This window comes from Rissa tridactyla, chromosome 7 (genome assembly GCF_028500815.1).
Source record: "Rissa tridactyla isolate bRisTri1 chromosome 7, bRisTri1.patW.cur.20221130, whole genome shotgun sequence".
In the NCBI taxonomy this organism is placed as follows: domain Eukaryota; kingdom Metazoa; phylum Chordata; class Aves; order Charadriiformes; family Laridae; genus Rissa; species Rissa tridactyla.
In genome coordinates, this window is record NC_071472.1 from 30,940,740 (window position 1) to 30,965,083 (window position 24,344).

A 24,344-nucleotide genomic window follows, 5' to 3' on the forward strand; every position below is an offset into this window, starting at 1 on the left:
AATTGGAAGAAAACTATTTTTTCCTGTTTGTTTAGGATTATTTTACTGAAATATTCCTGCTGAGACCAAAGTCTCTCTTCCAGCAGAGTTGAACATTTCCTTGAAGTTAGAATAAAATTTCACAAAATGAAGCATCTTGTTGAAAACGGGGTGATTTTTAAAAGTAGCATATGAGTTGGTGAATAAAGAAGGACTCTATGTAAAAAATAATACTCTGCACTTGTTTGTAGTAGTAGTTTGCTGTTTTGTTAAAACAGTCTTGGGTTTGTAGTCCTCATTGGAATTAAGTAAGCGAGGAATTTGTTTTTAATCGTATTATGGTTTTGAGTAGATTGTTAGAGCAGCAGAAGCAACATCTGGCCCTTGCTTTCTAAACGTGTCAACTGAATGCCAAAGTTACAGTGAATCTCAAATTTGGGTAAAATTAAATGGTTTCAGTTTTCATATTAAAGACTGAATTTCCTTTACTTCTCAGAAACCTTCCAGCGACTGAAGAGCATTTCTCTCTTGTCTTATCAGCTCTGATGCCTGTTGCCTGTTCCCATAGTTAAAAAAATCAATACATATGTTTTTGATATTTGGCAAACAGAGGTTTAATTTTGCAGCTGCAAGATCCCTGTACGAAGGGAATGCATCTTACAGAAATAAAAACATTTAGAGACCACTTATATATGAGAGAATACTTGTGAGTGAAACTCCTTTCCATTTCTGTCAGCATTTGTTTCATTATATTTAATTACAAACAGTTTGTGTGTTACTGGACATCAAAAAGAAAACAGGAATAGCTGCATGCATGGCAGTACAGTAGAAAAGCCAAATTGTTTTGAATCAAAAGTTGAAACTCAGACTGTTACAAAAAGTATGATTTTTAAATGTGTAGTACATCTTAAAGCATGCTCATACACACAAACGTTGTTACCGAACCCGTGTAGCTTTTGTGCTTGTGTTATCCACTTGCCAATTCTAAAAGCATTGTTATGGCTGCTTATAGTTCATCCTGATGTCTGACAAAATGTCGGTAATTGCTCTTCTCACCATTAGGCTCTGTGCTAAACCACGTGTGTTTGGGACTCATGAGTTTGTGCATCATTATTTATTAAGGGTTAATCCAACATGGTATATCTGTTCATTGAGTATTCCTGACTTTGCAGCACAGCTAGGTCCTGTGGTTTAGACAAAATAAAGTGTTGGATGTGATCCCAGTTTTAATACTCCCAATTTATTATAACCATTGAACCCTGATCAGATCACGGATTGGATTGGATCCCAGTTTTTTAAATGTCCCAATTTATTGCTGGCTTGCAACCCTGATAAGAATACATATTTGATTAAGGCTTCAGTTTTCAAAAATTCCAGTTAATTACTTTTAGATTCTTATTAGATCATAGCCGTGTAGTATGGTATGTTGAAGTTATGAAAAAATTACTGGATGATGTTGCACAGGTCAAGGTCATAGTTTCATTTTGTGCTGACAGTATGAAGTTATCAGATTTCTGTTTATTACTGTAGCAGCACTTGCACTGGACAGGAGGACAGATTAATCCCAACCCATTGATTCTGAATGATTCTCATTTTAGATCTGCTGCTGCTCTGCATACCAGAACATGTAATAAAAGCCTACCACTGAACATTGAGAGACTGGTGTTTGATTATGGGTAGCTGAGGTAGACGTCTCTCACCTACCTTTCACAGGCTGTGATGTGGCGTTTAAAGCCAAACGGTAATTTTTGAGCTGCTTCATGTGGCTAATCCACTGCTGGAGGACATTTTTAAGACAACATTAGGCTGAGAGTTTATCCCACGTTGTCATGGCTCAAGAACTTTAAGAATTGAGGATAACAGAATGGCACGTGGCATTGGCTTTTTTCTTTATCTGTCACAGTACTATTCCAGGTATTGGAGACGGATGGAAATAGCATTTTCCAGGTGTCATAGCCATGCCCTCTAAATTTCAGCACCCAAATTCTCATCCAAGCCATTCAGAATCCTCGGTTTATCCTTCATTGAGGCACTCTTTCATTTTGCTCTGGAGACCAGTTTTCACAAGCTGTGCCACATGCCCACCTAAAAGGTCAGAGCAGCTCGGGGGCAATAGCCTGGCTCTTTCTTGCATAAATGGTCCAATGTGTGGTTCTTTTCTGTATATATTGGAGTTTTATTACTTGATATTTTCTAAAATGACACTGTAAAACGGAAATACTGCTCTTAGAAAATTTTACACATGAAACTGGCCAATGTACTAGCCAATCTGAATAATAGAGTGCTTTCTAGGAAACGGACTAATCTGGCATAGGGTTTTCTTTGATGCAGTACTGAATGTAGGTCAGCTCTTGCCTACACCAAAATCAATAAGGGCATAAGAATGACTTGGAAGCTGCATTTCATTCCTTGCCCTTCCATATGTGATTTATGACAGTCTACCATAAATCTTCAGCATGCACTTTGAAGTAGCGCTGCAGCACAGAATTCCCGTTCTCAAACTCCCTTACCTACAAGATAAAAATGAGTATACAACTTGTGGGGATAGACCGTCAGGCAGGGAATCGGTTTGCACGTGTGATTCTCCATAGTGATCTTAAACGAAAATACCTGAAAGTCTTATACCTTTGTCTGCTCAGTCAGACCTGAGTTTTGCTTTCTAATCCAAGACTGTTAATTAGAAACAAACTGTGAATCCCAGACTAAAAGATGGAGACTATTCCTGTTCTTGAACAGAGAGATTCTGTTCAGTAGGTTCCAGATTCAATGTCACATGTGTAGAATAAAGAAACCTGCATGGAATATCGTATCACCCGGAGCTAGGCTTGTGCCTTCCACTAGTAGGGTTTCATTCAAATGAAGGCATAATGTTTATGCAGTTGCAGAGGTGGTTGTGTGAACTCATTAGGTCTCACTAGCTAAGTGGAGCTGCGGGTATCTATGCAGGAGATGATGTTCCAAGAATGTCCACCTACTGAACACAGGCGGCCCTGGCAACTCTGTAGGTGTCAGTCTTGCTGGGTCTGTTCTGAGCTGTTACTGCATGTGGTTGTGGATGTTGGGTTTTCATGAGGTGTCAAATCAATGTTGTGTTTTCCCACGGTCATTACAGTGTCTCTGGTATTTTTTTTAAGACAGCGTTACAATCCTCAGTGGTTTTGACTGATACCTACTACAGCAATTGCTGGAGCTGAGCTAGTCAGTAGCAATGAATAAGTTCATAGACTGATGTGTCTGTCTCTCCATATTTTTTTCTGCAGGTCTACTGCAGTTACTGTATACTTGTTGATGATGAACTTCTCTGAAATAATTCACTTGATGTCTTGGTTGGAGAGGTGAATTTGTGCCTTTGACTGCAATTGGTGTTGTTTCCATTCCTAATGACTAAAACATAAGCAAAGTTAAATCTTGCTTTCTAGGAGTATTCTGTTATTTTGATTCTGTTTTCATGATTATTTGTTCCAGAATGAGCTGATGTTAGCAAAAGGGACTCAGGTATGATGTACACAGCACCTTACTTATCTTTTTAACAGAAAAGTACAAATTACAGAAGCGTGAGAATTCCTTTAAATCAGCGTTGAGAACTAGGCCTGCAATTTACCTATGGTCTGCAAAGTCCCCACAGACTCAAGACCATTTTGCAGGAGGAGCTTGGAGCTCCTAAAGACCTCAGAATGTCTCAGGTGAAAGATGCCAAAGTAATTTTGACAAACCTGGAATGATTCTACTATCTAATCCACATTGTCACAAAACAACGAACATCCTGTTGACAGGAGACTGAGGAACCTTGCCTTCAGCAGTAGATTGAGCAGAGTGACCTTCAGAGGGTTCCTTCCAACCGAAATCTTTCTGATATTGTCGCTTCAAAAAATAACTCAGGATAGTCATGAGTAAAGAAAATTACATAATGTAGTAAAATACAGAATATAATATACTTGGCTTTTCCAGTAGTTGGCTTTCCATAATCCACTGCATTTCACCCAGTGTACAACTAATGTGGACGAAAGAGAGACAGAAAAACTTCCTCAGGTTTAACAGCAAAGTTAAAATCCTGTTCTCATTGAAGTTCCCAGGGCGGGGGAAAATGCACTGACCTCATTAGAGCCAGGATTTTCTTTAGAGGGCAGGATCCTGTGTAAGTTGGTAATCACTCCCTGTCACCTCTGAAATAAATGGAAGAACATTAAGACCTCAGTCTTGTCTATCCAAAGCTCACACTTCTCATTTTGTGGCATGAAAGCGCTATGTTTGATCTTCAGTTTGTCATAATCTTAAATTTTAAGGTCAGTGTAGCTCTATCTCCTTCTTAGGTTTTTCTTTCCTCTGTTTCTTTGTGTACAGCCTTCCAAAAGCAGCTTCTTTGGTCAGTTCAGTGTTATTCGGGTATGGGGTAGTTGCCTAGAATAGGCAATATTTTCTGTGTATCCCTGGTGGTTTTTTATCATAGGGCCAGTTAGTGCTGATGTAAGATCTGTCTTGTTTAGCCTCACTTACAGTCTCTTACTGCCCTGGATTTGTGGCTTGCCTTTTTTTTTTATTTCCGAAACTGTTTCTGTTCTTGTTTACAATTACGGATACTAATTATGGGGGAGAATATGTTCAAATCCAGCAGAATAGAATGAGCTGGAATGAAGAAACACTTGCATAGCTTATGGGGAAGATGTTTTCGACAAATATGCCTCCAGTAGAATACCCTGAAAGATAATACTAAATTAGATATTGTTTGAGTCTTGATGAGTCCATATCAGATGTCCTCAGTTTACTGGCAAGAGGTGGATTTTTATTTTATTTTAATTTTTTTAGCTATGAGACTTGCCTGCCTCTAGAGTCTTCCTAGGTGATGGTTGAAAAAATACAAATTAATCTTTTCCTGATAAAAGATGCAGGTTTGAATAAGATTGTTAATGTCATTATAGACCATGTCTGTCTGAAAAAAGATTATGAAATAAAAAAATTAAAAGCACTGTACTGAAATTATCTCCTCAGATATTCAAGTGAAATATACCCATTCCCATCAGTGATTATGGCTTATGAATATCTGAAGGCAGGATGTATTCAGTCCACTATTATGTAAATGAATGAAAATACAAGATTTTAGTTACCAAAATATATTTTGCTAGCAGCTAGAAAGGAATTAAAACATTAAACCCAATGGAAATCTAAGTGACCTCCTGCAGAAATGGGCTGCTTTCCTCTAGACAACCCGTTACTCAATATATGTATGAATTAGGTAAATGAGAGACAAAAGCAGAAATGTTATGTAAAATCACAGTTGAAGTATTAAGATACTAAATCAGATGTAAATTGAGTAATCGTTGCGGTATGTAGATCTCAGGGAGAGTCACATGAGTGGGGAAAAAAGCAATGCAGCAGCTTTTGTTCTGCTGTTCACAAGGAAAAACCAAATGAGTGGAAGAATGTTTAGCATCTCAGTGATCTCAGAAGACTTAAAGGTCCTTTTTTGGAGTTTAGGTATACCTCAAATTGATTGCACGCACACTCTCCTACCTGCTTTTATTCTACTCCTCCTATTGCAATCAGAACAGAAATTATCCTAAAAGACCTATGGCCCTGTTTCTGTTACACATTTTTTCTTTGCTTGTTATTTGTCCTTCGCCCCCAGGAACATCTTCCATTGACCTAGCCAGCATCTTGCTCATTCGTGTACCTGTTTGTGCTTCCACAAAGTCTATTGCTTTTAATCCACCCTACAAGAAATGTTGCTGTATTCATCTGAAGTAGAAAACAAGGTCCCTTTGTGAAATAAGCTGTTTTGGTCAGCAACCACATTTTCTGTCCTGGGTTTGACTACTTAGACCTAATAGGCACCTTCGGGCTCAAACCATGTCATTCTTTGTGCTCTGCTCAGTACTAAGCACGCCGATCAGTACATGATAAATAAAAAAACGTTGCATCACTTTTACATTTTCCCTGGAAAGTCAGAAGAAACAGAATCACCCAGAGCTTATGGGGAGTACGAGGGAGGAGGAGTTCAAACACCTCAGGAAAGGTTGTGCTTTTTTGTTGCGGGTCTGTTTTGGTTGGTTTTCCCCATCTAAAACTGTTCTGATGCGAAGTGCGGCCTTGCAGCTTTCCAAGTAAGAAAGTCCACGGTCTCCCCTGGGCTGAGCTTCTCACAGCTTTTGCACTGTGGCCAGGTCTAATAGCTGGTGGTGCCACTGAGTTGCTTCTCATGTCTCCTGTTGGGCAGCTAGGGCTGGTGTTGGGCCTCCAGAACTGCATCCAATATCTTGCTGTTTATTCCCCGTTGAAGGCAGTCTTTCCGTTCCACGGCTTTTCATGACCCTGGCCTTCTTTGAGCTACTGTGCTGGTAACATAAAAGTGCTGCATTTTAATTTGCACAGGGGCTTAGCGCACCGGTTTTAGAAGCTTCAGCATTTCCTTGTTCCCTGCTCGCAACCCAGCCACCCACCCAGCTTCCCACCTGGTGGGCCAAGAGACGAGGAGTATCTCTTACCGCTTTTCCTAGCTCCCTCATTCCGTTCCCAAAAGCGTTTCTGGGTCTGCTCCAAAAGTCACTTCTGCTCAGCTCTTCTGGAGTTTTCTTGAGGTGGTCCATATCCCTTCCTGCAGCTGCCTCGCTCTGCGTGCGCTGCAGTCTTTTAAGCCAGCTTTTGCCTGTCAGTATCTCTGTCACTGATGTCAGGCTAAAGCGTTTTACATTGTGTTTGTCACAGGCGGCGAATACATATGTGGTCATTGACAGTAGCTCAGCAGAAACACAATAACTTGTTAAGCCACAGTAACTCAATCGTGTGTCTGAGCTGCAGCTGGAAGGAGCTATTTGGGCTGTTAACCCTTTTGTGGCTGCTGCACTCTGGGTTTATGGAGCTTTCCATGTGTTAGTGCACGAAAAATCACCACATATGATTTGTGTGGATATGTCAGATAGGAAGATTGTTTGAAGGATAAATGACAGCGTTTCCTTGATTTATAGCTCCAGGGGTGTGCTACTGAACAGTATGTGAGGTGTAGAGAAGCATTTTCAAAATACCACGTCCTGCTTCCAGAAGTACATTAGGTATATAGGAACCTGTCCTCATTTGACTTCCAAAAATGGGATGCAGCGTGTTTTGGAAATATTACCTATAGTTCTGTTGAGGTTATATGTTTTATCAAACAATATTCTTTTGCTGAAATTATTTGTTTAAAAGAAAGGTTCTCATGATAGCTGGTGGGTCTCAAAAGCAACAGAAAAGATTAGGATAGGGTACGTGTTTGGATACTACTGAGAAAAAGACAGGTCACAGGGAAAAAAAAAAGAGCATTGCTTCGTACGGCACTTCTGTTGCCTGTCCTCTGGCTCCTTGTGTGCAAAGGTTGTGTTTTTACAGCAACACACTAAGGGAAGTTGATGTAGTTGTCGTGCAGTGATTTAACTGGAGAGCATGGTGTTCAGGTGGCGGAAGAGAGCAAGCAGGATTGATATGGGATACCCAAAAGGAAATATATCTAACTTCCCTTCATTCTGTGTGAGTTTTTCTCTTCCCTTTCCCTCATCAGGAAGTTTGTAGAAACTTTAGTGCTACACTAAATTGTTCAGATGGTGACCTGTGCCTCTCCTCATCTCTGGTTTCACTGCCAGCATCATGGTGCTGAGTGACATTTTATCTTTTGTTGCAAATTTGCACCAGTTGTTTAACCAGACCCATCCTGTGCTGCGAGTTTGGGGCGCTCTCGTAGTAATTGTTCGTAATAACTGTAAGCCGGTTGCTATGATAGTTGTGTCGATTTGGAAGATTTTTATTTTTTTGTGTGTGTGATGGGGAGTAAAGACACTGCTGTTTCAGATAGTGCGAAATGCAGAGGTAGGTGCAGAAATGGCTATAGCAGAAGTAGCCTGCTTAGCAGGGTTGGCAGAGATTTACAGAACTGATGGAAGGAACAGCAAGTTAATTTTTTTGTACCTCAGTAAAAGAATTCCTGGGCACCTACTGGGCTGTGCTATAGAAGAGATTGGTTTAAAACTGGGTGAAAACGTGATGCTGAAATACAGTGATGATATTTAAAACTTCACAAAAATGTGAAGAAACTTCAAAGGTGAAAAACATAAGAGAAGTCATGGACGGTCAGGTAAATAGAAAGAAAAAAAACCCAGCCATCTGATAGTTTGTTTCCCTATCCCAATTTGAACATTTGGATTGAAATGAAAAAGAGATCACTGAGCAAATCACCGTGATCGCTGAGTGATCATTGATCACTGAGGTTTCTGGAGAAGAGTAAAAAGGAAACAAGAAATATTAATGCAATTATAATAGCCATATTGAAAAGATGAAACATTGATCATGAAGAATTTCACATAACCTGGTATTGACTGGTCCGTATAATATAGAATGGAAATAATTGTTCTTGAGCAGGTTCGACTTATAATAGTGGCAGCGATTGAAGATTGCAGTCAGAAGGAGAAGTTGAAGAAACTAGACTTATTCACTGGAACAAAAGAAAATTGTGGTGACCTAATTCCAGCTTTTGTTGTGCAGAATATACCAGTATTGATAGCAGGACAAATTACTCTCTCTGTCAGACATGAAAGCAAGATTCACGTGATGCTGCCGTGCTGCACTACTTTCAAATAGGTCTTAAATACCATGGGGACAGGTGATGTATTGGTCCAAAGCACATTATAGCTCATCATTTTCTGAGAAACTGCTGTGACTCTTCTCAGGACTGTGTGCCATGCCTTCCGCACTGGTGTGTGACAAGACCATTCCCTGAAATGCAGTGTCTTCCCATTTTTCTGCCTGTATCATCCCACATGGACCTGTGTGTGCCATGAAACTTGTACCTCGTATGGTATATTCCTGCACTGAAGTCTGTGTTTGGGCTTTTTTGGTCCCTAATTGAGGGTGAAGCCCTCCACAGTTTCCCAGGTTTTTAAGAACATTCGGTGCTTCTTCAGAGTTTATCTGGAAGACGGCAATAATCTCAAAGTACTTTATGCGTTTTAGTAGAAGAAGAGCAGGATAATTGGATGGAAGGACTACTACCAAACTGACAGTTATTGGGTGCAGTTGCTAACAGTTACTTGCATGATTTTTGTTTTAAACAAAAATACTGCCTTCGTTTTTACATTTCTGACATAATCCCATGTGGGACATGTAAAATATTAATCCTTCTGCAAGAGGGTTTCTCTTGAAGTGCCTGCATGTATAAAAGATGGAGAACAGCAGCGTAGACCTCCCTCCCTGCTTCATTGATGTTTGAGGCCTTGTTTGCAATGGAAATCTACTCCTGTCCTTGTAGTACGACAAGTGCTCTCAGATGATGAGCCACCTAAAAAGGTTGGTTTTTTACATGAATGGGCCAAGTGATAACTTTGCCCCAAATTCCTTTATGCGAATGATGAATGTGGTGCTTCACTCACGGACACAGGCAGACTGGCTCCCTCCACCACTCCGTGCTGCATAATCTCTCTTTTATCTTTATTCACAAACCCTTGGAGGATAAAGGCTTTCCGCACTTTCAGCTGTTCTCTAATTATTACTCATTTGCTAGCAATGGTTTGTGGTTTAGATAGAAAAGTGAGCTGACCACTGCTTTTTCATTTCTGTTTTCATATACAGCTCCTCAGTGTTGACTTTGTCCCCGTGCCATTGTCCATTGCTTTATGAATAAAAGCATGATTTCTACCAAGGTCTGCGCCACTATCACCATTAGTTTTACAAAGAATAAGTTGTACGTCTCATCGTTCTGCAAATGCCATTAAACTCTCGCTGTCCCAAGAACACATCAGCCAGCTAAGCCACTGCAAGTGGCAGTAAAATGAGAGAGACTATCTGCCTTACTAATGGAATTTACCACATATGGACACCAGACTATGCCCTCCATACGATCCTCCAATAAAATCTCCCTTGTGGATAGAGTCATAATTGTGTCATTTTGAAGTCTGCAACTTCTTCAAGGTACTGCCTTACCCTGGGTGAGGTTGCACTTGAGGACAGCACCCGTCCTCACCTGGGGCACCATTCAAATTCAAAACAGGGAATGTGTGTGGTATGAAACCGTGAAGTAAAAGAGAAATGGAGTGAAGGTCGCTATGGGAGGAGGTGGTGGTTGTACATGGAAAGAAACTCCAGGAAGAAAAAAAAAGGAGAGATTCTTAGGAATTCTTTGGAAGCCTCAGTGTAGAAACTTGAGAGGTGTTAAGGATATAGATGGATTGTAGCTTATTTCTTCTTATCCTTTCATCTCCAAGAACTACTGTAATAGATTACATTAAGTTCTTGTGTGTATTTTTAATGATACCTGAAGAAAAATCAAAGAAAATGAACGATCTGGGCTGGGATCAGGAGCTTGAGGAAAGCAGAAGTGGTGTGTTAGGAAGATATTATTCTCTCACATGGTCTTTATATTAAAATATTTCATAGAATCATAGAATATCTCAAGTTGGAAGGATCATCAAGTCCAACTCCCTGCTCCTTGCAGGACTACCTAAAACTAAACCATATAACTAAGAGCATCATCTAGACGTTCCTTGAACTGAGAGGCTTGGTGCTGTGACCACTTCTCTGGGGAGCCTGTTCCAGTCACCAAACACCCTCTCAGTGAAGAACCTTTTCCTGATGTCCAATCTGAAATTCATGACACAGCTTCATTCCATTTCCTCACGTCCTACTGATGATCACCAGAGAGAGATCAGCACCTTCCCTTGGGGAAGGTGTAGACTGCCATGGGGGCACCCCTCGGCCTTTTCTTCTCCAAGCTGAACAAACCAAGTGACCTCGGCCACTTCTCCTAAATCTTGCCCTTGAGGCCTTTCACCATCTTGGTGGACCTCCTCTGGACGCATTCTAAGACTTTGATTTCTTCTTATATTGAGGCACCCAAAACTGCACGCAGCACTTGAGGTGGGGCACACAGCATTCGAGTACTAGGGAGCAGAAAGGTCATCTTCACTGAGGAAAGGCAGAGCGGATAGTGGGCACCTCCTTTACTTGTCAAGGACTGTATCATTCAGGCGTATCCCGCTGTAAAGTACGACTACATTGTAAGTGTTACAAACTAGCACGACTTCTAGATACGTCCTGGCACAGTTACTGGAGCGGTGCAAGTGGTAAAAATGCGTGATACATATTAATGTACTCAAGTGTGTGTGTAGAAAGGCATATTGTTGTCATTAGAATTATTTGTGAGCCTTTTTAGCTACAAATTATTTGAAAAGTATTAGCATTTGTTTTGATGATACAATTCTAATAAAATAAACAGTATAAATCCCATTCTGCATTTAATAGCTCCTGTCCGTCAGACTGGAAGCTCCCAATGTGCTCATCTGTTTCTTTAGGGAACTCTTTTCTCCATGCCTTTTAAAGACTTTCTCTAGAACATCTTCTTCTTTCACTATGTGGAGTCCTGAGGCCTACGCTTCACTGGGGTGACCAAATCTCGTAGACCCTTCTTACTTACTCTCCTGTGGTACAAATTACACTGTTCTTTCTACGCTGCTGCTATGCTTCAGATACAGTCAACAGCAAATGTTGACTTCTGTCAGGCAACACGTCTCTGTATCTGTCTTCCATTCTTTGTTTTTTCCTCCATGCTCCATTATTTTCTGTAAATGCTGTTTATCGTGTACTGTGGTCAGCATTCTGCCAGATCCATCTCACTGCATTTAATTACACTGTGCTGAAGAGTAGCTGAGCAGTTAACAGAAGTTGTGTGCTCACAAAGCCTTGCTATAGGGTTTTTTTTTCCTTCCAGCATGAATGTTGAATCATTGAATATCAGCTGAGTTAGAAATTTACCTGAATATGTTTTACTATTCCAAAGAGATTACACAATGGCCCTGATTAGCAGCAGCATTTTGTAATACCACTTAAGGCTTTATCACAGTGGAGTACTGCCAGTAATAGTCTTTAATTCACTTATATGTTCCAATTCATCTCTGTCAGGTTTCTATTAATTTCTTTGCTGTTTTACTTTGTCCCTATCCCCTATATAATAAGGCATGATTTCCACATTTATGTAGCCAAAATAAAATAAATTAAAAAAATTAAATCTTCAGCAAATTAACTGTGGTCCTTTGATTTGAGACAACTGTGCCATCTCTCCATTTATGTTCACATTTAATCCACTTTTCACAAGTTAATGTATTTAAGAGAATCTAGGTGGGTCAAGTGACCAAGGGGCAGTAACAATTTTACTGGCTAATTTAGATAAAAAGTTTCAGGATTGTGTTAGGTATATTAACTGCAAAGTGGAGGATAGGTGTAGAATTAAAACTGTATGTGTTCATGCATACGCACACGCGCATACATGCTTGTGAAAAGCCACACTATATCCAGCATTAATCTTTTTCATCAGAATGACAACCAACATTGGTTACAAAGGTGATTGCTGGAGGTAAAGAACAGAATTGCTGCATGCAGCATCTGGCACCAGTTTCACAGTGTACTGGAAGATCTAAACAGTTGGGTTCGGGGATGGTGCTCCAAATTTCTGTGATGAATCAGTGTCTGTGGTCACTGTTGAGGCAGATCCAACTGTCTATTTGTGCTTTCTTTTTCATTGTTAGGATTGGTGCAAAGCATCAGGAGTTACGGCAAAAGCAACTGAGAGGCCTGAGCGATTATTCTGGACCTGACATTGATGATGATGAGGTGGATCCAAATTATGCCAGAGTAAACCACTTCCGAGAGGCTTATCCAGCAGCAAGCATATACAGGCCATCATCACCAGCAGTGGCAGAAACCTTTGTATATCCACGTGATTCTCCTTCGGCACCAATGGAGAGGGAGCATTTGGAAGGACTGTATGCAAAAATAAACAAGCAGCACTACCCGCAGGCTCCCGGTGACAGGTAATATTGCCACCTGGCATTACAAACAATGATAGCTTGGTGGGGAGGGAGCCTGGGACTAGGCGGGGGGGCTCTTCAGATGCACCAAACCCCTGTATTTACTGACTAGAAAGTCATGGATTTCCTCTTAACCAAAACCATGATTTGCTGCAGCGGTACCCCCAAAGCATCTGAGCAAGGCAGCAGTCAAACAGAAATCATTAAAGAAAAGTCCATATTTCACAAACAGAATGAATGAACTGACTCCAATCCAATTCCCGCACTGCTGAGAGAGTGTTTTTCCCTCTTTCAATGGGGAAAAGTTCTTACCCTGCAGCAAAAATAATCTCTGTTTTCAGATCCCTTTCGATCCTGCTGATCATCAAGTGCTTATTAGTAACAGGTTTTGTATGATAGCATGATATATTGCATATGTTTACAGTTTAGTTTTCCCTAGCTGTGTGATATTATGCACTTTCAATTAGGTTGGGGGGAGGACTGGGAATCATGGCATTTTTATGCAGACTGTGAAGTGTGGCTTCACAAGACTGATTGCCTTTCATAGTCTTTCCAATAACCAAGTGGGAAGGAAAGAGCAATTTTTAATCCTTACTGTCAAGCTTCCAGGTTGATAGCATTAAAGAAAGATGGTCAAGTTTTTCCCTGGGTTAAAAAGAAAACAGAAATTCCTTTGAGTTGATGATGTAGCCACCATTATGATGATTTTAAAACTGGTTGATTCTGGAATTTGGGGGCTAAAAGAATGTAAGACTTCATTACCATCATGGTGTTAATATATCGATGTTGGGTTTTTCAAACCAACATATGAGTCTGTAGGCAAGATACACACGTCTACGTGAAAAGAAGAGCTGACAGAGTAAGACATGGGGGACTTGAGGAATTGTTCATGCTTTGAGTTCATGTTACAATCTGTAGTGTCTCCACATAGCCTCAATCTGTGCTATTTGATACCACACTCGTTAGTTTTGGAGAAATATGCGAGCACAGATAGAGGAGTGTTTTCAGTTTGTGGCATCATAGTACTTTAAAAAGTCTACTGAGTCATTGTTATAAATAGTAATAAAACACTTCTGACATAAATCTAAGTTTGTAGCAGGGAATGGGCCAAGTATCTCTCTTTTTCACCTAAATACAGTATGGTAAAGATCTTTCCAAACATAATAACGTTGCTAATTTTCTTCTTCCATATTATTAACTCTTCTACTGCATAAGGGTGAAGAGGGTGAATGTTTTCACTTTTGAAGTGTAGTCCCTACATTGTTTTTCCATGCAGCAAAAAGAAATGCTCAAGCCTTTCTCTCTGGCGTCTCGTATTTGATTGCTTCTATTGTGGTTGTAGCTAAACTGAATGAACTCTTGGCTTGCTATGTGAACAAGACTGAAGTCCCAACCAGGTTTGGATTCGGTGTTGGGATCCTGGATTTTAGTGTGGATTTAGCTGTAATGGCATGATAGCACAATAACTCAGTGAGAAGCTAAAACCAGAACATCTATCAGGCAAGAAAAGTTACCTCATATCTGAGCCCGTGATCAGAAGTCATGCTGAGAGGCTGTTCCATCTGTGTTGTTTCGGTACTGAAAGACAAACAGTCCACAACAACTTCACTTTGTTGAATTTTTCAGGCTTGTAGAGGCTGTTTAACCAGATTAGGAAAAAATAGGAAATGTGGGATTCTTATTAGGCTGCCTTTGTTCCTTTTAAAAATCTTTCTCTCCTTTGTCTCAGAGACAAAAAGGTTGTTGTTATTTGCCAGGAGAAAATGTGCCAAATGTGAATAATTTTATGTGAATTTATGCAGTGGGTCGTGAGGTCTCAGCCAGCAGTTGTTGAATATAGTGGCAACTTCAGGCAAGAAAATCTATCTGTGCTAGAGGGAGAGTACTGGAAGGAGAAAGAGATGTGAGAAGAAAAATGCCTGGATAACATGTTAATTACAAAACCAAATCTGCTTTCAAGGGTCAAGTATGAAAACTACCTTGTCTGCCTCAAAATGATGGGAAAGGGCTATAATGGATGCTTATTAGCCAAACCAAAGTTATTTTGTGTTTGCAGGGCTGAACATTTATCAACACATTTGTCATGTAATAGCTCATGCTTTGGTCTTGCTAATGCATGCATGCTCTCTCTCAAAGTTTTGCTATTATTTTTACTTTAGATGGATGGCTTTTTCTCCCACCTCTGACTCTCAACTTGTAATATAGTGTGTGCAGCTTGATCAGTGACTAAAGTAAATGGGTTTGGGGATAGAAAGGGGATTTGAACACAGAGAGAATAGATTATTTCATTTCAGTCTGGGAATTCCAGTTATGCATCATTATGGTAGAGAATTAAAACTCATCATTTGAAACAAGAAGTGCATTTTTATTTTATTTTATTTTTTGCAGAGCAATGTATTGGCATAATTAATGCCTTTTAAAATTAGGACGGCATTTGTAAAGTAAGCGTAGTGGCCAGATAAGTGCTGTTCACGATATGTGTACGCTTACCTTCCCTTTTCACATCACCAGAATCCACCTAGTGTTCCTGGTTCATTCTTCTCAGTAGATTCGCAGTTTAAACTGAGAATCTCCCTATGCAGAAAAGCAAGAGGCTGCACATGTATGAAGTCTGTTGCTTTAATCGTTATGAAGTATGTCTGCTGCTCCGAGCACTGCTCCTCAGGGCACACACAGACCTGCTTCACATTGCTGTTCGCATACTAACGTCCCCTTTACCTACACTTGCATCCGGCAGCTCAGGGGTTTTTTTTGCTTTTTTGGTTTTTGGGTGTTTGCTTTGTGTCTTATTTGCAACTGTTGTGTAACGTTCTTCTGCACTGCTTCACAATTGTTGATTTTCATTCCGACGATGACTATATTCAGTGAAATAGATGTAATTTTTTGTGTATATTTTGCTGAAAGCTTTGGAATTCTTAACTAAGAGAGGTGCTATATAAATGTAAATTGTCCTTATTAATGAATATTGCGAAAGCATTAGCATGATCAGTGTATTCTGTGAATGTTAAGTTAAAGAGAGTGAAAAAAAATCAGCTGGCAAAATCACACATTTCTTTGTAAATCAAGCATTTTTCTGTTTATTTCTAATTAGCCACAATTTTCTGTAATGCAAATGACATCCCAAAGGATGGTGCAGCCTGCACAGCCACCTTGTGCAGCTGGGGAACTCGCAGGGTCTTTGCTGAGCTGCTGTACGTTTCCCCAGCCTGTGGCAGGGGCTGGGTGATCTGTGGCCCATATGTTCCCGAAACGGGTGGTAAGTCACATCACTCCGAGTTTAGTCATCAAGGCTGTACCATGACAGTGCTAAGTTGCACCATGGCAGAGTTTAGGTGTCAGACCAAAGCCAAAAGAGCATATGCACAACGCTATTATCACTTAAATGTCAGGCATGTCACATGGTGCAACCCTTTCTCACGTTTCGAATAAGCAATTTCCTCTTTTTTCCTCCCTTAAACATGGTGCTGTCAAGTATATCCAAACACCCCGAGTACATCTCCAGAAAGGTTCTAGAGACTTTGCTCGACTTATTTCCTCAGCCCAGAACTATGAAACGTTTAAAGTCTGATGCCAAACTCATTGCCAAGTATAATTCTTCATTTATTTATGTGTCTTATCTTGGGGAATTTCAAAGTGCTGGTCTGACAAAAATGAATACAGATTTCCTTTGTTTAGTAAGAATAGATTCAGAGCTGTATCTTGGTGCATATTTTTAAAAATACTAATAAAAACCCCAACACTTTTTTATTACATAGGAGTAGAGCCCAAAGCCCCAGTCTGATCCAGCTTTGTGTTTTTGGAGATGCTATACTGGATCCCACTGTGCAAGATCTTATACTTTACAATGTTAGTTAATTAATTGAAAAATGGATCTTCCTTATTTCAGAGTGAAAGTTTCCTTATGGAAACTTGCACTCTTCCAGAATGTTCAATCTAGCAGCATACAAAGTTGAAAACGAGGAAATGAAAGCCATACCTCTTTGTGACCCTAACTCTGCCCCTCGCGTCCCACCCTCAGAGCTGGCCGGAGTCATGAGAGAGAGGGGCAAGACATTGAGCAGTTTGCCTCTCCCTGCAAAAGATCAAAGGAAAAAATTGCTGTGCGTGTCCTGAGAAACCAAATGGCACGCGTAAGCTATGTGTAAGCCTGAGAGGACGGTAAGAAGGGTCTGGAGGTTTGAAATTTAGCAAAGGGAGCATTTTTAACTAAAAAAGCAGGATAAACACTTGTCTTTTGGGCAGGTGTAGGTCATTGCCGTCCTGCTCAATCAAAGGCTGTAGGAATCCAGAGCTGCACAGAAAACGCTTTGTTCAAAAAGGACAAGTTAGGGTTGCCCAGGTATGTTACTTAGTCCTATATTTCTAGTCAGCCAGAAATTGACTGTTCTCAGAACAAAGTGCAGTTGGCATCGCTCACTGTGCATCCATCTACAACACCTTTTGTCACTGAATAGCAAAAAAGCAATCCGCTGCCCTAGGAGTGGATGGTCCTTTACTGAGGAATGGTTATTCTTTTAAGATGGATGGTGTGGAGGCAAGGTAGAAATTGAATGAGGCTGTGCGGTATCTACGTACCCTTTGCCACTATACCTTGTCTTACACTGGAAATAGAATTATGACTATGCATTGAAATATTTTGATTTACAAAGCATGACAAGTATGAGGAAGCCATGCGCTCTCTCTTGCCACATAGCCTCTTCTGCTTGGTGTCCTAAAATCATCTACGCTGTTTCCCTGTCCTTTACTATCCAGTACCTCCTGGGACTGTCTTTGACTCCCTTACCTCTGGAATTTATTTTTTCTGAAAGGTACCGCAGGGTCTTCTGAACCTTTGGCTGCGATCTGGGCACTGTTCCCCATAATGTTAAACCGAAACTTAACTTTGGCAGTTCACTGTCCTTCCTGGCCGATACATTTCTGACAACAGTTAAATTTGAACTGGCATTGGCAAGCACAGCAGAGGTTCGGTGGTTCCTGGTGGCCCTCAGTAGAGGTGTCCTGCTCATGGGAGCAGGGCAGTCCAGAAATTCCTGTGGAACAGAAGTGTAGGTAGTGCCACTGGAGTTATACTTGTACTGCGTTTTTTGTTTCCTGATACTGTTTATCCTTTCTGAGGTTTTCTTCCTCAGAAAGGACGAATGGGTACTGCATACTCACTATGCTAACTAGGGAAAATGTTGAGTACCTGGACCTCCTGGGACACATTTAAATGAGCCTTGGTTTTATTTCCTGCCTATATGGGGGAAAAAAGTCAAGAAAAACTACTTTATAGATAGAGTTCAAAGTACTATTTCCCAGGAACTCCTCATCCAGATCCTTCCAACTTTGGGACCCTAGCCCTATCGTTTGCTTCTCATGGAAACCCCGGATTTCATGGAACTCAGGTGACCCTGAGCATTTTAGAGCGTGTCTAAACAGAAGGATGTTGTCAGACTTTAACCAGAGCAGAGCAGCCACTGCCATGTAATGTGTGCATGCTTGTTCGAGGCCATGCATTCTTCAGCAGAAATAAATTCTGTCAGGAATAGTCACAAATCTGCCTGCGTGCATCCTGCCTGCTAGGGTTTGCATTTGGATCACCTCACTTATTGACAGATGTGTAAAATTTTATATACTGCTCTCCCACAACTCCCTTGTGACTGTCCTGCTGCAGATGCTGGTGAGCCTGAGTTTTGGCAGCTGTGTTCAGCATTCATATGCATTCAGGGTTGGGTGGTTGGTTTTTTTCCCCTCCAGCCCTGTCTTTTCTTATGTGATATATTATTGCATGGAATTATTTTACGTTAATTTTGCCTATTTATTGGTAATGTCCCATTTTTTCAGTCGTTTGGATGCAAATGCAAAAGATAGGTCCCTGGAGAAAGAGCAGGTCTGTTACTGGAAGATGAGACCATACCAGAGGATACAGAGTGAAATGCAGGTGGTGTTGTCAGCCTCTTAAATATACAAATAAAGACAAAATGAGATCGTCCATGCAGCTGGAATGAAATCATATGGCCTTGCATGTGTTCCTGCCATAGTGTATTTCCTAGTGTGAGCAAGAGATGCTAAATCCTGTCTTTATGCAGGATGTTGTTTGACCAAAAGCTCATACTTGCCCCTTTAATCAGCACCAGAATAATGTGTGTATGTATTAACTTTTCTCTGCACGATATTTTTTTAACAAAACAGCATTTAATTTTAAATGCTAATATGTGTGTGCGGTTAATTAAGAAGCCAGAAATGACTATAAGGCTGGTAAGCTCCAAGAGAGAGAGAGGAAGATCATTACACTTCTGCTCATAGATAGCTATTTGTGAACCAGCTGATAATGTGCAAAATTAAGATTTCGTAAGTGGCATTTTAAATGAATGGTTAATGGCTGAAGATTAATTAAACAGTCAGAGTTGTTCAAAAGAGAAGCTGTTAAAATCTTGTTTATAGGCCAGTCACTTCCATACTTAAAGTGCAAACCCTAATAGCATGTGGTATTTCCATTTAGCAGGCAAGCAATGTAACTAGGATATTTTCCTCGAACAAGGAAATCCACCTTACTGGATACACATTATGGATGGATGTAGCTTTGTGTATTTTCTTCCTAATTAGCAGTTGTCTGGTAGCAGTACAGACAGAGAAATGCACTTCCTGTGAGAATTTGGTAATCTGAAATAAAATTGCTAAGTCTTATTTTAATTAAAGTGTAAGGGACCTGGTTAAATCTGGTGTGGTTCTGTTTTCCCACTACTTTTCAGTAGTCCGTTCTCTTTCATACACTTTAGGGTTTTCAAAATGCCCAGCTTTTCATTGCTCCTGGTTGTCTTCTGTCAGAATGAGTCTCTTTGGCCCCATTGTTAGCCTTGCAGAGTTGCTCTAGCTAAGAAAAAAGAAAAAAAAAAAGAAGAAAAAAGGTGTGTTTTCAGTCAGGTTTATTCTGCACTGCAGTTCTGGTTAAATGATAAATGTTAACCTAGTCCCATTTCCCTGATTGAAGAAACAACAAGCAGAAGGTCATTATGCTGCTCACAGTTGTGAGGCTTGTCCTTCCAGCAAGTCCTTTGCCAAGAAACTGTTTGTTTTTCTTTTGTTTTCCCTTTCTCTCAGCCCAGTTCCCAATCTTTTTGTTAACTATCTGCTGGTTTTCCCTCAGCTTCCCAACGTAGTCATTTCACTTTACCACCTCCCAGCTTCTGGATACACAAGTATTCCAGAGAAAGGCCTGGTGACTTGGCCTTGTGCAGGCTTTGCCGTGTAGCCCAGTGTCAGTGCTGACCTCAGGGAGATCGCACTCTATCCATAACCAGGGCTTTCAAAAAACTCCTCTTTCCTAGGTGCTACTAGTTAAATGGAAGAAAGGGATTCTTTCTTTCATTGTAGAGATAATCTTGGTATAGAAAAACTGACCACCAGGTGAGGGTATGGGATTTGGTTGTGCTAGACTTTTAAGTCTGTACATACTAAGAATCTGTGTTTTTTGGAGGTGGAAGAGGTTGGACATGAGGAGCGTAGACCAGCTCACATGTATGAGCATCTGTATGTTCAGACTCCAGGTGGTGACATGAGTTCACAGCAAGCTCTGTCCTGACTTTTCACTTTGTTGAGCTAAATTAGTGGCTTCTGGTCAAGCTATTTTTAAAAAATAGTCCAAGTTTGTTGGGAGACAAAGCATCCTTTCCCAGAAATCTTAAAGTAATGGACAAAGGGTTAAGTTTGCAGGAGAGGGGAGAAAAGGGCTATCACCAGACTGCTTCAAAATGCTGAGTAATTCCAGGCAAGACAGCAGTGATACCTGTCTAATAAGGATAAAGAAGCAACTCTTAGTTGTGACAGGAAAAATGGACATAGACTGAGTGGAGCCATGAGAAATGTTTTCACAGTGTTCTTCACTTCTGTTTGATGTTATCCAAGGTCAGCGGGACCTGTGCTAACAGGTTCTTCTGAGCTACAGGTAGAACAATCCCCAGCCCCTGACCTCATTAAGCAGTGAGGAGCCGGAGTCCTGAGAGCCTTCAAGTGACATCCCCCAGTTTCTCATACGTTCTCCAAATAAACAGTCAGTTGGTTTTCTCAGTTCACCAGGAATTTGTTGTTACACCAGTTGAGATGACTGCAGCACAGGGAACCATGGGGCACACCGCAGACCTACCAGCATTGCCAGGTTTTGCTGCCACCAGGAACAATGCAGTAACTCTGGTAGGGTTTTCCAGCATGACTGCTCTTGCCCCGGCAAAGTGCTTAGATCTGTATGGTACTGATACAGCTTAACCGTTGTCATCTCTATGCACCTGTAAGATGTAGGGAATTCTTGACATATTCCGAAAAGATTGTTTTTACACTGATTATTCTGCAGGGATTTACACTGGCAGATCTTTAAGATTTTTCTGCTAATCGTAATTCTTTTGTTCCACTGAGTGACTTAACTTTCAACATAATAAGATACAAAAGATCTAACAGGGCCACAGATCTGACCTCAGAATGAGTTGATGGGAACCTTCTCATGGAGGGTTCATGCATCCAACAGCAGGATAAAACAGCTGCTCCTAAAAGGAGTCCAGGAACCTTGCTCCCTGCTTGTGTCAAGATGCCAGTGGTGAAAGGTTACCCAAGCACCTCGTAAGCTGCATTGCTGGCAGCAAGTGTAGGCAGAAGCATGAACCAGATCTTTTGGTCAGCAGAAAACGGTAAGAATGGATGTTTTTTGAAAAGCTGAAAATCACTCAATATTGTGCTAGCAAAAATATTGGGAGGACTGACAAGATGTGATAGAAATGGCTTAATAGGCAACAGGATGCTGAATAAAAAGAGAATAATTGTGATTATTGTCTGACAGCTGTGCAGAGCATACAGTCAATGACAAACTCTAAAACGTGCTATTTTTCAATCCATGATCACAAGTCCACTGACACAGACAGTAATCCAAGGGGTCATAGTAAGCCAAGAAATAGTTTATTGTTTCATCAGCTCAAGTCTTCTGATGTAGTTAAGTTGGTATATACTCTCAACCTCTGTGACTGTCCTTACATCCCCACAAGGAGACCTCGCACCGTATGGAGTCCACGTGTAATGTAGCTAAGGAGCAGTTTCTCTGGCAGGCCATGCAGCAGCAAAGCATTTGTTGATATCGATCAAGGTATTGGTATTGATCTTGGGATGGTCTAAGAGAATTGTGACTATTTTGTGGAGAGTGATGTTAGACTGTTATAGCAAATGAAATAAATAACTTGTCTTAAACTACATTGTGGCCTGCATCAGAGAGAAAGTGAGGTCTTTCATTAGGACAGAAGGGTGTGAGAAAATCATGTTGCTTCAGATAACCACACTGGTTATCTTTTTTTATCACTAACTTGTCCTTGATGTTTGGAGGCCATTTTTAGAGAGCAGTGGAGAGTGGTTGCATGAAAGATTTTGTACTCTTCAGTTGCCTGCAAAACAGGTAGCTGCCTTCACTTTTTCAGTCCACCAAGCTGAGGTGGAGAAAAACAAAAAAAAAAACCTCATGATAAAAAAAAGATGCAAGAGGAGTGAGTGTGAGATACTGCTAGAAAAATGAAATAAAATAAAACATACTTGTAGAGCAATAAATGCTCTCTTAACTTTTTTTCCCCCCTTCTTGTTTCTCTCCAGTTTCCTAATCGTGTACCAGTAGGTCAGTGTGACAGTTTTGCAGTGTCACAGTGCTCTGCTGAATCTGCACTCTGGGAGGATATAAGCCCCTTCCCTCCGGTGACTTGGAAGCATTGAGGAGAAATGAGAAAGAGCCAACTAATGTTTTAACATTTCAAACATCTTATCATTGAGTCTTTGACCCATGTTTATGGTTTAATTTCTTCATTCACTTAAAATTTTAATCTTAAATAAAATTTTTCAGCATAATAGTATCTTAGGGGCATTTCTTCTCAAAACAGTATTAGCTGGAACATATCCTTCAGCTGTGGAGTTTATCTGTTATAAACACTTCTGCCCTTAGGCTTTGATGCCTACTTAGTCCTGGATATGGTTGTTACCTTGTAAATGGGAATCAACCGCAAATGATCATTATGGTATTTACATAAAATGCATGGAAAACAATTATTTTGAGTCTGGCCTGTAAGTTTAAGCATAGAACATGTTTCTAATGCAAGTGTTGTACATGGCCTGGCAATTGCAAAGTAAGCAGCAATGCTCTTTCAGAGGGATGAAAACACGTTCAAAACGTGGTCTGTCTTGTGACAAGGTGGGGAGAGGGCAACTATTTTCTATGCCTGAGCCACCATAATGCTCAATAATTGTCTGAAAGGACTGTTTTAATTGAGCACTTGTATGCCATAAGCGTGCTGCTAACCAGGGGACCTGGATTGCTTCTGCTCTGCTCTCAGTTAATGACAGAGGAGGCCTTCTGCGGCCGGAGCCCCTGCTTTACATATCTGCAGATACCTCCATAACGTGACAAAGGGGTGTGAGGTTGTGGAGGAGGGTTGGGGAACAGCATCACAGCAATAAACCTGTTCCTAATTGTTATTGATTGTTAGTACACAAATTACAAGCAGACAGTCTGCAGTCCTTCACTTGAATAAGGTGTTGTTTTCTTCCTCTAACATCTTCTGCTGTCCCTGATTTGAAAAAAAGCAGGAGGCAATTATTTTGTGCCTCTGTATACAATGGCAATGTTTAAGCAGCGGCTGCTTCAGAGAGGGAGAGTAAAGGGGACTGGGGGGAAGAGATTGATCTTTTCCTCCTTTTCTCTGTAAATACCACTGTCTGCATCAGTGGTGATGCTTTGACCTCTTTGCTACAGAGCTTGAAAAGTCTCTTGTACTTAGTGACATGTTCTGTCTCCAAAAATGAATAGGCAGAAGTCTAATTCTCTTTCTTTGAGCGTCACTACAAATAGATTATCAATCTAAATACGATAAGTGCTCGAAAATTCCTCCCAAAATTTTGACGCATTAGCCTGAGTACTGGTATTTTTTTTTTACATATCTGTGTGGCTTCTGAAATGATTAACAGTATTCCTTCATACCTTTTCACCTTTAATCTGCACTCTGCCCGCTATCTCATTACTATTAGCTATGGAAAATATACCAGATGTCTGAGCAGCTTCATTGTTCTGTTGTTTTTCTTTTCAAGACCCTAGTGCATAGATAGATGTTAATTTCTCTTTTGTGTTAAAACCTGCCTCTGAGGAATAAGATTACCAGCATTCAGTCTTTGGCTGGTAGAGATACTGAGGTCGCCTATCTTCTGAATGCTTTGTCTCAGTTAATGTTTTTACTAGCTCAGTGCATTTATAGTGGAGGTCTGTTCTTCTGTAATGCCCATGGAACCTTAAATTAATGTCCCTTGACTTTAGGAAAGCAACTTCGACATTTATTCTAAATGTTTTCTTTATTCCCAGGGTAGAGAGATGATACGTAAAGACACCTGCTCTTCCAAGTGGGTGGAAATTGAAAATCATGCCAAGAAAAATGCTGTTTCTCAGAAAAGATTCAAAATATGTATTGTTTGAAGTGTGCAATAAACAAAATAGATTATGTAAGCTTTGTGGGCCCTTGTTTGGGATGAGATCACTCATTTGTGAGTCTGTACCTTCTCTAC

At 40.5% G+C, this 24,344-nt stretch overlaps 1 protein-coding gene across 4 annotated transcripts in view; it reads left to right on the plus strand.

Moving 5' to 3' along the window:
• PARD3B (par-3 family cell polarity regulator beta) overlaps positions 1-24,344 on the plus strand; it is a 426,608-nt gene that overhangs the window by 331,756 nt on the left and 70,508 nt on the right. For all 4 annotated transcript variants that reach the window (XM_054210091.1, XM_054210094.1, XM_054210092.1 and 1 more), the window contains one exon: positions 12,513-12,797. In XM_054210091.1, coding sequence (XP_054066066.1) covers positions 12,513-12,797 — 285 coding nt within the window. The remainder of the gene's footprint in view (positions 1-12,512; positions 12,798-24,344) is intronic.